We start from the raw sequence: 13962 nt of genomic DNA, 5'->3' as shown, positions 1-13962 counted from the left end.
TACCTCAACTCCTGGCTTGCCTGATCCAGTGTGAGGACTGAGACTCCTGATCTAGTCCTGGCTCTATCTCTGAGCTGAACACAGAAGCCTAACTAAAGTTTACTGACTGAATGTGCCTCACCAGACCGTGAGTTCACAGGGAAGTGTCATTCATTTGTTAAGTGTGGGAGGGGAGGAGGCCAGCAAACCTTTGATAAATGAACATATGACATTGTACATGAAATCTATCACATCTAACCCTTGAAGTCCCTAAGTGCCACAGCACTGTGGTTTAGCACAGCACGCCTGGAATTCCATCTTTTAAGATATTCCTGAAAGGATCCATATGGGCGTTGTTTTATTCCGAGGTTGGTAGTTGATCGTATTTCCTCAGCTTGTTGGGCGGAAAAACACCATTATCCTAAAAGTGTGCCATGAGCATCCTGGGAAGCAAAGGCTGGATCTTGAATTCTCTGGAATCCCAAAGCTCTTGAAGCTGTGGCACCAAACCTACCCACTTACCGCTTGAGAAGCCATCATTTCATTTATACTCTGTTCATACTGCTCGGCCAGAATGGCCAGTTTTCGCGTCTGCTCGTCTTTCAGTGTCTTTAAGATTGTTTTGTGCTCATTCTTTGGAGTGACTTCCAACTGGTGATTCTTGAGTGCTTTATACTGTTTGGTCTGTACTTTGCAAGTGTCCTGAAACTGTTTTTTAATTTGCATTTCCATGGCCTGTTAGAAAAAGTGACAAAGAGAAAATAAAGACCTGTCAGTCAACCTGGAATGATCTCTGTTTCATTAACTACACAGTTCCAGGACTGGAACCACCCAACTTTTGGTGTGGTGACCCACAGTGCCAGTCAGCAACCCAGGAAAATAACACAGACCACACAGACAAGAGTAGACTTTATCAGTGCTTTTGGTTTGATACAAAATGAGTACTCGTGCTTTTGAATTTACAAGAGATTTTGAATTTATGATTCTGAGAGGATCATGGAATAGTATGAAGCTTGTTAACTGGCTGGAAGTTACTTCCATGCTTTCCTACTCAAAGTGTTTAAAATAATCACTATTGTTTTTCTTTGTGTGTATGTGTGCATGCACATGTCATTTCTTTGTTTCCAGGGCATTATATAAACCAGATCTCACTGTTGTAACTTACAATATTTCTTCCCCCTCACCCTTCTGGTACTAGGGACTTGCACTTGCTTGGCTTACTCATAGCTGGTGATCTACCATGTAAGCCAATTTCTGCCCAGGCTAACCTCAAACTAAGAGCCTTTGGATCTTGATCTCCTAAGTAGCTAGGATTACAGGTTTGTGCCACTGGTGCCTAGCTAATGTGTTTCCTTGACAAATCAATAAAGGGAAACATGTGGATAATACCTTGCATCTCCACTGGCTTCCAGCATCAGTTGAGGGGGAAGGGGACTGTGGGTGTTTCCCCATTAAGAGGTGTACTCACACATGGCAATTCCAAATTTGCCCTTTGGCATTATTATTTTTTCTCGGTTGTGGGGCTTGAACTCAGAGCCTGGGCACTGTCTGTGAGCTCTTTTGTTCAAAGCTAGTGCTCTACCACTTGGATCCACAGCTCTACATCCCCGTTTTTTAGTTAATAGGAGATGAGTCTCACAGGGGCTTTTCTGCCCTGCCTGGCTTCCAACCACCATCCTCAGATCTCAGCCTCCTGAGTGGCTAGGATTATAGATGTGAGCCACTGGTACCTGGAGCACTTTGGCTTTATTAGGGCCAAAGTCACACGTGTATTTGGTGTATGGGTGATTGGAGCATGGCCCCATGTCTGTGCCAGTGTGGCTGATGTCTTCCAGACACACAGTCTGCAGGGCTTGCTAACATGAGACTGTTAGAATTAGCTGGAGGCCAGTGGAGTTAGTGACAGCCAGCAGAGCTTTCCCTGGCAAGGTTATCTTCAGTGCAGGCAGCACAGGTCTGGCCTAGGTAGGGTCAAACCTGCTTTCCAGCCCATGACAGACCCCACCCATCAACCACACTCATTTCTTCCAAGTTCCAGCATATGGCACTCAAGTCAGCTACCTCATTTCCCTTTACTGGAACCCGAGACTCATACTGCTCCTCCCCCTTTATCTAGTATTGAGGTTAGGCAGGTACTCTATTTCTTAAGCTTGTTAGGCAGGTACTCTATTTCTTAAGCTATGCCCCCAGCCTATTTATTTATTTATTGATTGATTCCCAAGGTAGGGTCTTGATTTATGCCCTGCCCAGGCTGGACTGTGATCCTCCTACTTTTGCTTCCCAATGTTGCTGGGGATGACAGGGTAGGCTACCACATCCAGCCATTGTGCATCCCCCTTAGCCAGGATAATAGGCGTGTGTGCCACAGCATCCAGCTATGCGACTTGTGGAACTTGGAGATGGGTCTTGTGAATTTTTATGTTTTGGCCTGGGTTGGCCTTGAACTTTGCTCCTCAATCTCTTCTTCCAAATGATCTAGGATTATAGGCTTGAGCCACTGTGTCCAACCTACTCATCCACTTTGAAAGAGGGCCTGTCCTGAAAGGCTCAGAGAAATGACTAATGGAATAAAAGGGAAACGGAGATCTCACATGGCAGTGTTCCGGGGCTTGTGGAACATAGACCCTTGGGCTTTGCAACCAGAGACCCAGGGCCGTGGGAAATACACGATTCTGAGCAGCTGGCTGACAATCTCCAGGTTCAGTGATAACCACATCTGGTCTGGCCCCACTCCGTTCTGGATGTCACAAGTACGATGTGCTTCTGTGAACTCTCTTCTCACCTTTAAGTTTTTTGGCTGCTGCCGAAGTTCCATGACATGCTTCCTGTGCAGTTCCCTCTCTCGCCTCTTATTGTACTCCAGCTGGTTCTCCAGTTCAGTCTGGTGCTGCAAACGGATCAGATCCATGCGGAGCTTCTGTAGTGTGTGCAGCTGCCGGTACTCCAGCTCCCGGGTAGACTCGTCATGCCGGATCAGCATGGCGTGCTCCATCTCCTTTTGTGTCCTCTTCTTGTTGAGTTCCTGTATCAGGAACAAAAGAGGAAAGTAGAGATGAATGAGGGGGAACTGGGAGGAACATACTGCTCATGGATGGGTGGCTCTCTCTCCATCAAAGCATGACAGAGACTTGATTAACCATCCATCCCTGGAGCTTTAGGCCCACTGCTTACAAGCAGTCACAACTGTGTGGTCTGTAAAATGGGATGCTGATACTCCCCTCCTTGGCACCCCCCGCACAGATCTGCTGTGACCCTGTGTTAGGTGCTGTGCTGTGCTTGGGTCTAAAAAAAATTTCTTCAATTTAACTGGTATCTCTCCCCCATGCTTGCCATTAAAGTCACGTGAATAAGCCATTCAGATGTAAGAAGCTTATATCCCACAACATAGTAATTGTCTGGGACAGGACCTTGGGGTCAGTTTTAGACAGTCCTCCAGGTGATTGCACCAGACAACCATCAAATGACGTATTGCTACATTTCTATGGTAGATTCCCCGATTTTGGCTTGATCCAGCTCAAATAAACTACAATGAACACCCAAGTAAAAGAATATTGATTAAAATAAATAATTTAATAAGCAGATTTAGAAGGCAAGACAGCAAGGTGGGAGGTGCTAAGATCTCATGTGCTACTGCAGGAATGTCTAAACACGATTTGGATTTGTTTCAAGGGATAAAAGATAGTACTCTAGAGCTTCCCCCATCTCCTGACCCCTCCCCCCCCCCAACCAGTTTTATTCTCCTTTTCACCTGGTCCACCATCTTTCTTCCGTAAGAGATCAGCAACTGGCCCCTAGATGGCACCAAAGGGAAGTAAGCCCTTCTAGCCAACTTCTGCTCTCCAAGCCCAGAACCAAGAGAGCCAAGGAAGCTGGGCACCTGTAATCCTAGCTACTCAGAGGCTGAGATCTGAGGTTCGAGGTTTGAAGTCAGCCAGGCTCTACTCTTTTTTTTTTGTCGGTCGTGGGGCTTGAACTCTGGGCCTGGGCGCTGTCCCTCAACTCTTCAGCTCAAGGCGAGCGCTCTACCACTTGAGCCACAGCACCACTTCCGGTTTTCTGGTGGTTTATTGGAGATAGGAGTCTCACGATCTCTCCTGCCCGGGCTGGCTTTGAACCGAGATCCTCAGATCTCAGCCTCCTGAGTAGCTAGGATTACAGGCGTGAGCCACCAGCGCCTGGCCAGGCTCTACTCTTATCTCCAATTAATCACCAAAAAGTCAGAGGTGGAGCTGTGGCTTTGAACCCAAAAACTCAGGGATAGAACCCAGGCCCTGAGTTTAAGCCCCATGGCAGGCAAGAAAGAAAGAAAAGAAAGGAAGGAAGGAAGAAAGAAAGAAGAAAGAAAGAAAGAAAGAAAGAAAGGAAGAAAGAAAAGAAAGAAAGAAAGAAAGAAAGAAAAAGGAGAAAGAAAAAAGAAAGAAAGCGAAAAAGAAAGTAAGTCAAGGAAAGTGAATAAGGAAGGAACCTGCTCCCGGACCCTGGTAGCATTACACCTGACAGTGGAGTGGGCATTCCTCCACCCCCACTCTCCTAAGCTGATAGGTCCAAGCTGAGTCCAGGTTGCCTAGAGCCCTGAAACTCATTGGGGGAAAGAGGATACAAGACATCATGAACCCCTTTAGGGACGCAAGGGCTTTAATCATGTTTAATGGAATCATGCAGGATACAAATGAACATCTGAATCAGAATGGCCAGGTCAGAAGACATTCACAACGAACTCACCAGCTTCTTCTACATGGGGTAAAGTTTGAGGACTCTCAGACAAAGGCTCAGGGGTGTCTGTTACTATCAGCTTCTCCCCTACTCTTAACCTGGGCTTTGGGTACTTCCTTTTCTACAGATTTGTTACTTCAGTAATGAACATGTGGGGAAGGTAAATGAAAGGTAACAAGAACATACTTTGGAATATATTCATATGTTCTTATTTTCCTGTATTTGGAAATGAATATCTAGAATACAGTATCTTCAATGTGGTTATTATTAGTTATCCAGGGAGAGAGAAATGTGACACTAAAATGGTTTTTCTGTTACAATCTGTAGGTTGTTTCCTTTATCTCCAGTTGTATATCTGAGTTGCTGAGCTGTAAGATGATTAGGCTGCCTAAACTATTTTAAACCATGGGAAAAATATTATTCGCCTTATTAGGAGTCCAGTACTGTGCCTATCTCATAATCTCAGCCTCCTAAGTAGCTAGGATTACAGGCATAAACCACCAGCGCCCGGCTCAACTGCATTTTCTTGAGACCCGGATCTCTGTTACCCAGGCTGGTTTCAAATTTCTGGGCCCAAGAGATTCTCCTACCTCAGTCTTTAGAGTAGCTGAAACTACAGGTGTTATACACCATACCTGGCTCTCATCTAAAAAAAAATGTATTTCACATATCTCATGCAATACTAGTGGCAGCTCTGTGAGGTGGAAATCTTGAAGAGATTTTTTACACGTAGGGAGAAGGCATTTGGGAATCAAGGGACTATGGTAAGGTCATATGACTTCCATAAAACAGGAACAAAGCTAAAACTTGGGTTAAAAGTTTTCAATGAAAAGATATTCTGATATTTTCCTGCTTAAACTTTTTTTTAGTGTGAGAAAAAAAAATGTTGAAGAATTCCTCTGCTCTAGCTACATGAGATGCAATGGCTGGGTTATCTGTACAGATGACATAATCTATATATACAAGAGCCAAGTGTGCCTTTAGCTTGGACAGTCCTCAAACAGAGCTGGGCAGAAATGAAAGAAAATGGAGATCCAGCTCAGCAACACACTAAGGCCTGTCTGTTGTGCGGGATGATAGGCTGGGATGGGCTGTTCCCTTTCCTTCAGCCCCTACCCCACTGTGATATCTCTGCAGGTGAGTGTGAGCTTGGGGCGGAAGCTTATGAGCTTTTCACACAAAATGGTCCGGAGACAGGCACTACCACACATCCTGTGAGTCTACTTCCTGGATAAGATGTGGCTTTGGTGTGCATTCCCTACCTTTTCTTCCTGCAGTTGTTCAATGTATTTTCGGTTCTAGTACAAAGGATATTGGCTTCATTGATTTATTGGGCAGCTGGGGTTTGAATTCAGGGCCTCATACTTTCTAGGCAGATGCTCTACCACTTCAATCATGCCTCTAGCCCTTTTTGCTTTATTTCCTTATTTTTTGTTGGTTGTGGGGCTTGAACTCAGGGCCTGGGCACTGTCCCTGAGGTCTTTTGCTCAAGGCTAGTGCTCTACCACTTTGAGCCATGGTGCGACTTCCAGATTTTGAGTGGTTAATTGGAGATCAGAGTCTCACAGGTACTTTTCTGCCTGGAATGACTTCCTACTGTGATCCTCAGATCTCAGCTTCCTGAGTGCTAGGATTACAGTCATGAGCCATCAGTGCCTAGCTTTTTTTTTTTTTTCAGATACTTTTGCTTTAGTTTTACTCAGGACTGGCCTTATGCCAGACCAAAATCTTCCTATGTCCACTACTGACATAACAGGGATTATGGATAGGCATCTTTATTGAAATTTTTTTTTAGAGGGAGGGGGAGGGGTCTGAGTTTGTCCAATCTCTGCCTCCTCTGTAGCTGGTCAGGCATGAGCCACCACATGTAGCCTTGGTATCTTTACTTGCAGCTGAGCAAAAACTAGAATTCAGCTATTTTCCTTTTTATGGTGCTGGAATTCCCAGCACCATGAGACTCAGAGAGGGTCTTGCTAGGTTTCCTAAACTGGCCTCCAACACAGCTGGGATTACAGGCTCAGCTTCTAGGGGAGCTGCTGTCATCCTGTGATAGTTAATGCTGTCTAGGTTTTCTTCTTCATCTCAGTGACTGAGCTAAGGGTGGGACTATGTGTGTGTGGTAGTGAGAAAGGCTGATTCCCCGCCCCCTCCCACAGCTCCTTCCCAATCTATGGTGACCCTTTACATGTTTTCATGAGCTAAAGGGACTGCTGCTACAGAATTTAGGGGCAGATATGGGAAAAGAAGCATCTTGGAGGATGTCAAAACTCTCTCTCTTAGGGGACAAATTGCAGTGCTGGGATTTGAACCCATAGCCCTGTAAATGCCAGGCAAGTGCTTGACTTCTAAGATACCCTGATAGCCCTGGTGATATTTAAAACTTTGGAAAACCAGGTAGTTTTCACACAACTCTTTGGCCTAGAAATTTCACTGCAGAGACATGCTGCACAAATACTCATGTATGATTTATTTTATTACTGATTTAATTCTGTGGTGCTGGGGATGGAGCCTCGTGCATGTTAGGCAAGAGCTCACCCACAGCCTCTAAAAATACTTACATTCAGAGATGTTCTCTGTGGCAACGTTGGTGATACTGTAACATGTCAACAAAATGCCCAGCACAAAGTGCCTCATTAAACACGTGATTACACAAAACACTCTGAGGTTGTAAGATCAGTGTGTGTGTGGGGGTGTTGTCTGTCCTGCATAGTGAATGGAGTAAAGAAACAAGACCATGTGGTGGAGGTCTGCACTCTGTCAGGCTCAGCATCCACCTTCCCTTCTGTTTATCCTCTACTTTTGGCTCCATGTTACTCAATCAACTCTGTCTCCCAGGATTCTGAATCTTGTACAGAAATGCTACAGAGATGAGTAGTGTTGGAGACACATTCACACACAATGCCCTGGGGAGCGTGTGTCTGTTCTTGCCCTTGCCCTTGTCTCAGCAGGTGCTTTTCTGGGATGGCTCTCCATCTCTTCTGGCTCTGGTCTTCAGCTCTGTCACCTGCCCCATGGTCTTGTGGTAAATTCTTTTCCATGTTTAAGTCAGCCTGAGTTTTGTTTCTAATGCTTGCAAATCCAGTAACCCCACTGATATAAAAGAAATCTCATTTTGAAAAAGTTATAAGCTGTACAGATGAGGCTGGGTGGAATGAAATGATCAGGAAAAGGAAATGAGGAGATGTTGGTCAAATAGTACAGAATTTCCCTTATACAAGATAATCTTGAGATATAATGTATAACCTTATGACAGTAGTTAATAACACTTGCAGTTTGCTAAGAGGATGAATTTTAAATTAAATCTTCCTAACACATGCACATGTACTTACATGTAGCAACAATGTAGAGTTTAATTAGTTTGAATATAGGGAACATTTTACATTATATACATACATGAAAGCATCAAAATTTCTACCTTAAATATGTATGATTTTTATAATATCAACAATATCTCAATAAAGCTATTGAAAAATATTAGTATGTTTTCTACTTTTCTGTATTTGTCTCTTTTCAAAGTTCTTTTAAAAATTATTTTTTAATTTTATTTTTGTTGGTCGTGGGGCTTGAACTCTGGGCCCGGGCGCTGTCCCTCAGCTTTTCAGCTCAAGGCTAGTGCTCTACCACTTGAACCACAGCACCACTTCCAGTTTTCTGGTGGTTTACTGGAGATCAGAGTCTCACGGACTTTCCTGCCTGGGCTGGCTTTGAACCACAATCCACAGATCTCAGCCTCCTGAGTAGTTAGGATTACAGGTGTGAGCCACCAGCACCTGGCTGAACTTTGGGCCTGGGTGCTGTCCCTCAGCTCCTCACGGTCTTTCCTTCCCAGGCTGACTTTGAACTGTGATCATCAGATCTCAGCCTCCTGAAATGCTAGGATTACAGGTATGAGCCACCAGCGCCCAGCCTAAAAATTATTTTTGTAAGTAGAAAAACTGTACATTTTCATGAAAGTTTCTCTTATTCTGCACTCAAGAAAAACACTCCTATAGAGTTGGCTTAGCTAAGCTGGTTAAAACCTAGCATGTAAGGAGTTACACATGAAATTACCATCACTTTGGGGAACAACAATCATCTAGAATAGCTAGATTACAGGCATGAACCATCATAGTCTGGTTTGTTTTTCCTTTCTCCAAGATGAGATAACACATAAATCTGGCCTAGAATTCCGTGGGTTGCCTAGAAATTTTAGATCTTCCTATCTGAATATGGTTCTCCGAGCTATGTATGTGGTTTACTCCTGTGATCCAAGCACTCAGGAAGCTGAGGCAGGAGAACTGAGAAGTTCCAGGTCAGCCTGCACTACCTAATGAGACTTCATGTCAGAAAAAAAAAAAATCAGTCTGTCCTTGAACTTATAATCTTCCTGGCTCAGCCTCCTGAGTAGAAGTAATTTTTGACTCCTTTTAAAATTCCTCCATGTATCTAGTCAGCGTTACTAAGGATTTTGCCTCAGAAATATTACTGCAAGACCAGGCCTGGTGGCTATGCCTGTTATGCTAGCTACACAGGGGGCAGAGATCAGGAGGACTGAGGTTCATGTCCAGCCTTGACAAGTTAGTGAGATGCCAGATATGGTGGCTCACACCTGTGCTCCCAGCTCTGTAGGAGGCTGTAAGCGGCCCTGAGCAAAAATGAGAGACCCTATCAAAAGAATGGATAACCTAAAGCCAGGCACAGGTGGCTCATGCCTGTAATCCTAGCCTATAATCCTAGCTACTCAGGAGGCTCACGTTTGAAGCTAGCTTGCACAGGAAAGTCTTGTGAGACTCAACCACAGGAAGTGAAGCTGTGGCTCAAGTGGTACAGTGTCAGTCCTTGAGCAAAAAAAAGCTCAAGGACAGTGCCCAGGTCCTGAGATCAAGCCCCGGGACTGGCACTAAAAAAGAAAAATACTAAACAAACAAAAAAAATTAAAGCAAAAAGGGCTGGAGGAATGGTTCAAGCAGTAGCGTAGCAGTCTAGCAGGCACATGGCATATGATAATACCTTTGTGTTGACAGGAAGAGCATTCCGGCAGGCCTCCTGCTTCTTACCCTTCCAGCATGGGCTCATACTGGTATACTAACTTTTCCAAGCACAGCCAGATCTCATCAGGTCTCTCCTGATTAAAAGCTTCAGAGGGCTGTGGCTGCCTTTGAGCTACAACCTAAATGCCTTCCTTTAAACAAGGCCTTGAATGCTACTCCTGGAGGTACTTCTAGCTCTTTTCCAGATACCCAGAACTCTGGCGACCTTGGACTCAGCCCTGAGTCCTCCAAATGTTGCCATGACTATATGCATGTGATGGTTTATATGTCCATTACTAAACCCAGAACACTGGGTTATAACTAACCTGCTACACATTTCCCCTCCTGAGTCAGGGCCTCTTGGAGGCAGAGAATAAAAGGCACCATGGCCTTGGCATCTACCTCTGTGAATGCCAGATAACTGGTTGAATGAACTTAATTTGAAATGATTTTGAACACCATACAAAACTCCAAGTCCTCAACCAGCAGACACAGAGTAAAGCCCTCTATTCTACCCCTTTTGATTCTTCACTATGTCATATGCAGTGGAGAGATAATAGATGTTCATTAAAATTCTTTGATGTCTTTAGAAAAAGCTGATGTTCTGTTCTGCAATTAAGTTTTCTCTTACCAATAGTAAATTAGGTATCTGATATGTTTTGTGTACCTATTGTGTGCCAGGCATTGTGCTAAAGACTAAGGATGAAGAAATACGGCATACAGACAAGGTCATGACCCTCCCATAGCTCAATGTCTCCTGAGCTAGAGACAGTGACTTAGAACTGAACATACCTCCCGAATGTTCTGCTGCTCCACCTCATGCCGCTTGATCATAATTTTCCGCTTGAAGAAACGACAGTGTTTGTCATAGTACAGTCTCTGCTGGGTGAGAAGGTGGGCTTCCTCTTCAGCCTGTGTGTGCTGCAGGTTCTCTTTATGCTTGGAGATCCGTTCTTGCTTTTCTTTCTTGGGTGTGCTATGGTCCTCATTCATTTCCTTGGAAAAAACAACAAACCCAGGCAGTGATCAGAGGAGGTAGAATATAAATCTACAGTGAAAGGAAGAAGATAACCTTTATAGAAAATGGGTTGGGCTTACTCTTCTGTGTTCTACCGACTAGCTTGGTCTACATTTGGTTAACTACTTGCACAGTTGAAATCTCCTAATGGATGACATCCATATTACTTAAGGTTTTACCACGTGACATCACACGATATTTCAGTTATCTCTGCCCTTCCAGGAAGTCCTTATGTGTAAATTCTCTCCTGTCATGTTCCATGAGGTCTTGAAGGAAGCCTTCAGGCCATCCAGGAAATGTTTCCAGCACAAGGAAGGTTGGGATCATAGGAAGAAGTCAGGTGACTCCTCTGCTCAGGCCTTGACCTCAGCTTCAACATTAGTCACCTAGCTTGCAAGTCTAGACTTATGGGACCATAAAAATGTATTCTGAAATCAAGAATCAGTGATTTCTGGACATGTGCCATTTTGTTTCGTCCATATCCCTGTGTTCTCTCAACAGCTGAGATAGGGAGACTTTGATCATTCTTGGAATTCTATGTGTAAATATTTATGCCAAATCAAGTTTTACTTTATGAGGAGATATAGCAGTGTTGCACAGAAAGCTCTGAGATTTCTCAAATTGGCTTTCATCTTGCTTTTTCTCAGAGTATCTTGAAAGAATTGGAAGTGAAAGCTTGTGGTCTCTTACATATATCAATCAGAATCTGGAAAACCAAAAGGAGCCTGAGGACTAAGTGAGAACTCTTTGAAAAACAAAAAAACTTGGTGGCATTGGGATTTGAACTCAGGGCCTCATGCTTGCTAGGTCCACATCATCCTGCTAAGTCATCACACCAGTTCATTTTTCACTGGTTGCTTTTAGGAAGGGATCTCACTTCCCATCTGGGTATGCTTCTTTGACTTGATATGTCTACTTTTAGACTTCTCATTGTTTCTGGGATGAGAGGCAGGTGCCACCACACCCAGCTTCCCTTCAGTAGAGTCTCAGGGACTTTTCTGCTTGGGCTGGCCAGGCAGCACAATCCTTCTAGGCTCAGCCTCCCATGTAATGTGGGCTGACAGGCATGTGCCATTGTGTGCAGATATAAATTGAGAAGTCTCCAGAACTTTTCTTCCCTGGTACCAATCTCAGCCTCCCATGTGGCTAGGATTAGAGGTATGAGCCACCTATGCCTGGCCTGAGTGGGAACTCTAGAATGCTGTTCACTGGGAGAATCTTCTAAAGGTAGATTCTAAATACTTCCTAAATATTTCACGTAACCCTATTACCCTAGTGTTACAAAAGCTCAAAATGGATGCCACATTCATACAGTGTGTTGTATAGAAATAAGAAGGTAAGAAGAGCTAAGAAAAATGACATTTCTTATTGAAAAATCAATTTGATTTCTGTCATCCAACAGCATCCTCTGGCAATACTATAAGAATTTGCCTCAAGTCAATCACTAAGAAAAAACACGGAACTATTCCTCTCCACTCTCTAGTTTCCTGGACCTTACAGCATCAGAGACTGCCCATTCAGCCAGTGTGAATCAACCGCAATTGTATGTCCAGCCTAGCAATTACAGTGGCTTACCTGGGTAGGCAAGAGCTCCCTGGGCCCAAGGCTACCCCAACCCACTTGCTCTCACTCCCTAATTAATTGAAGAGGAATCCTGTAGTGTTAACTTACAAATCAGAATATGAGCTCCATATTTCATTTACTAAGGCAGTGGCACTATTGAACCTTATTAAACCTTAATACACTTAGTAAGTCTACAATAAGAACTCCTGAGTCTTCTAAGAAGAAAAGTCCACAGAACTGCACCCAATTCTCCTGTAAGTGCTAGGAAAGGAGACCTGAAGGAATCTGAGCGTTCAGATGAAATGGTACTTCCTCAAGGAAACTCTTGAAGTCCTCCAATGGTCTTCAACCAGACATTCCAGTACCATATTTACATGCACTGCACACAGGGATACAGTCAGGAGCCAAACCAGTCATGGTCTCAGCTCTTACAATGCTTAGCAGCTGATAGTCAGTAGCTCAAACCATCATCCAAAAAATAAAAACACTGTTATGAAACCAGAGACACCTGTCCTGCTTGATACATTTAGGAGAGCTCTCTTGGGGGAGTCATATTGAGTCAAAGTCCTTGTAATCCATGCTTAGTCCTACAAGGAGGAGGAGGAGGTGCTAACTGAGTGGAACTGAGAAGGGCTTGAGGGCAGGGAGGGTATCCTGGTGGAAGTGGTTGTATGTGCAGGGGGGGACTTGGTACATCTGAGAAACTGAAAGGTAACCACTGTGGCTGGAATAGCCAAGAGCAAGAACTAAGAGTAAGGGAAGCACTGGTGTGACGCGCCAGAGGAAGGGTAGGCTGATTGTAGGTCATGTCAGATTTCTGACATTTTGAGCTGCTCTAAGAGCAAGTGGAAGCTACTGGATCTGAAAACAATGGAGTAAAATAACTAGATTTATGGTTTGAAAAGATTACTCTGGGCCAGCCAAGATGGCACACGTGTATAATCAAAGCTACCCAGGGGCCTGAGATTTGGAAGGATTGTGGAGGTCAGCTCAAGCAAAAAGTTAGCAAGACCTCATCTCAGCCAGGATCTAGTATGATAATACACTCCTGTGATCCCAGTTATGCAGGAGGTATAGATAGGAGTGTCTTGGTTCAAGAGCAGACCAGGCAAAAACTCCAGACCCAACCAAAAAAGCAACTAAAGCAAAAAAGGGCTGAAGGTAAGTGGCTCAAGTGGAAAAGAGCACTGTTAGTGAGCGAAAGGACCTGAGTTAAAATCCTAGTATTCCAGAAATTTTTTTTTCCCTGACTCTCTGGCTGAAGTGTAGAGAATAAGCTGGAAGTAGGAAGAGTGTGTGAGTCTTTAAAAGTGGCTCCTGGAATAATAGAAGCAGACATTACATGGGAACTTGTTAGAGATGCATGACCTCTGCGTGGGTTAGAGGGCTGGCTTGGCAGTTTGCTTTCATAAACATTTCTGGTGATTTAATGGGAAGCTGAGAAGTGCTGGATTGGAATTTTCATCCTGAAGTAAGGTGAGGCATTTCTCAGTCTCCACCACTCTAGTGACAACCTAGAGCCACACCCCCCCACGCTGGTACCCTTACCTCTTTTATTTTTTCCTTGCAAATCTTATACTGCTTCTTCTGACTTTCTAAGAAAGTTGTCAAGTCTTTCTTCTGCTGGGCCAAGATCTGTTGCTGGAACTTCTTCTCATCTGCTGCAGCTACCTTCGCCTG

At 44.2% G+C, this 13962-nt stretch overlaps 1 protein-coding gene across 2 annotated transcripts in view; it reads right to left on the bottom strand.

The window, feature by feature from the left end:
* Nucleotides 1-13962, bottom strand: part of LOC138837695 (serine/threonine-protein kinase TAO3) — a 134161-nt gene that overhangs the window by 9147 nt on the left and 111052 nt on the right. For both annotated transcript variants that reach the window (XM_070036635.1, XM_070036636.1), the window contains exons 16-19: nucleotides 13831-13959; nucleotides 10494-10697; nucleotides 2762-3001; nucleotides 502-714 (exon numbers count right to left, since the gene is read on the bottom strand). In XM_070036635.1, coding sequence (XP_069892736.1) covers nucleotides 502-714; nucleotides 2762-3001; nucleotides 10494-10697; nucleotides 13831-13959 — 786 coding nt within the window. The remainder of the gene's footprint in view (nucleotides 1-501; nucleotides 715-2761; nucleotides 3002-10493; nucleotides 10698-13830; nucleotides 13960-13962) is intronic.

The sequence above is a fragment of the Dipodomys merriami genome, unplaced genomic scaffold (genome assembly GCF_024711535.1).
Source record: "Dipodomys merriami isolate MVZ:Mamm:240054 unplaced genomic scaffold, mDipMer1.0.p SCAF_274, whole genome shotgun sequence".
In the NCBI taxonomy this organism is placed as follows: domain Eukaryota; kingdom Metazoa; phylum Chordata; class Mammalia; order Rodentia; family Heteromyidae; genus Dipodomys; species Dipodomys merriami.
This window is presented reverse-complemented; position numbering and strand designations above follow the sequence as displayed.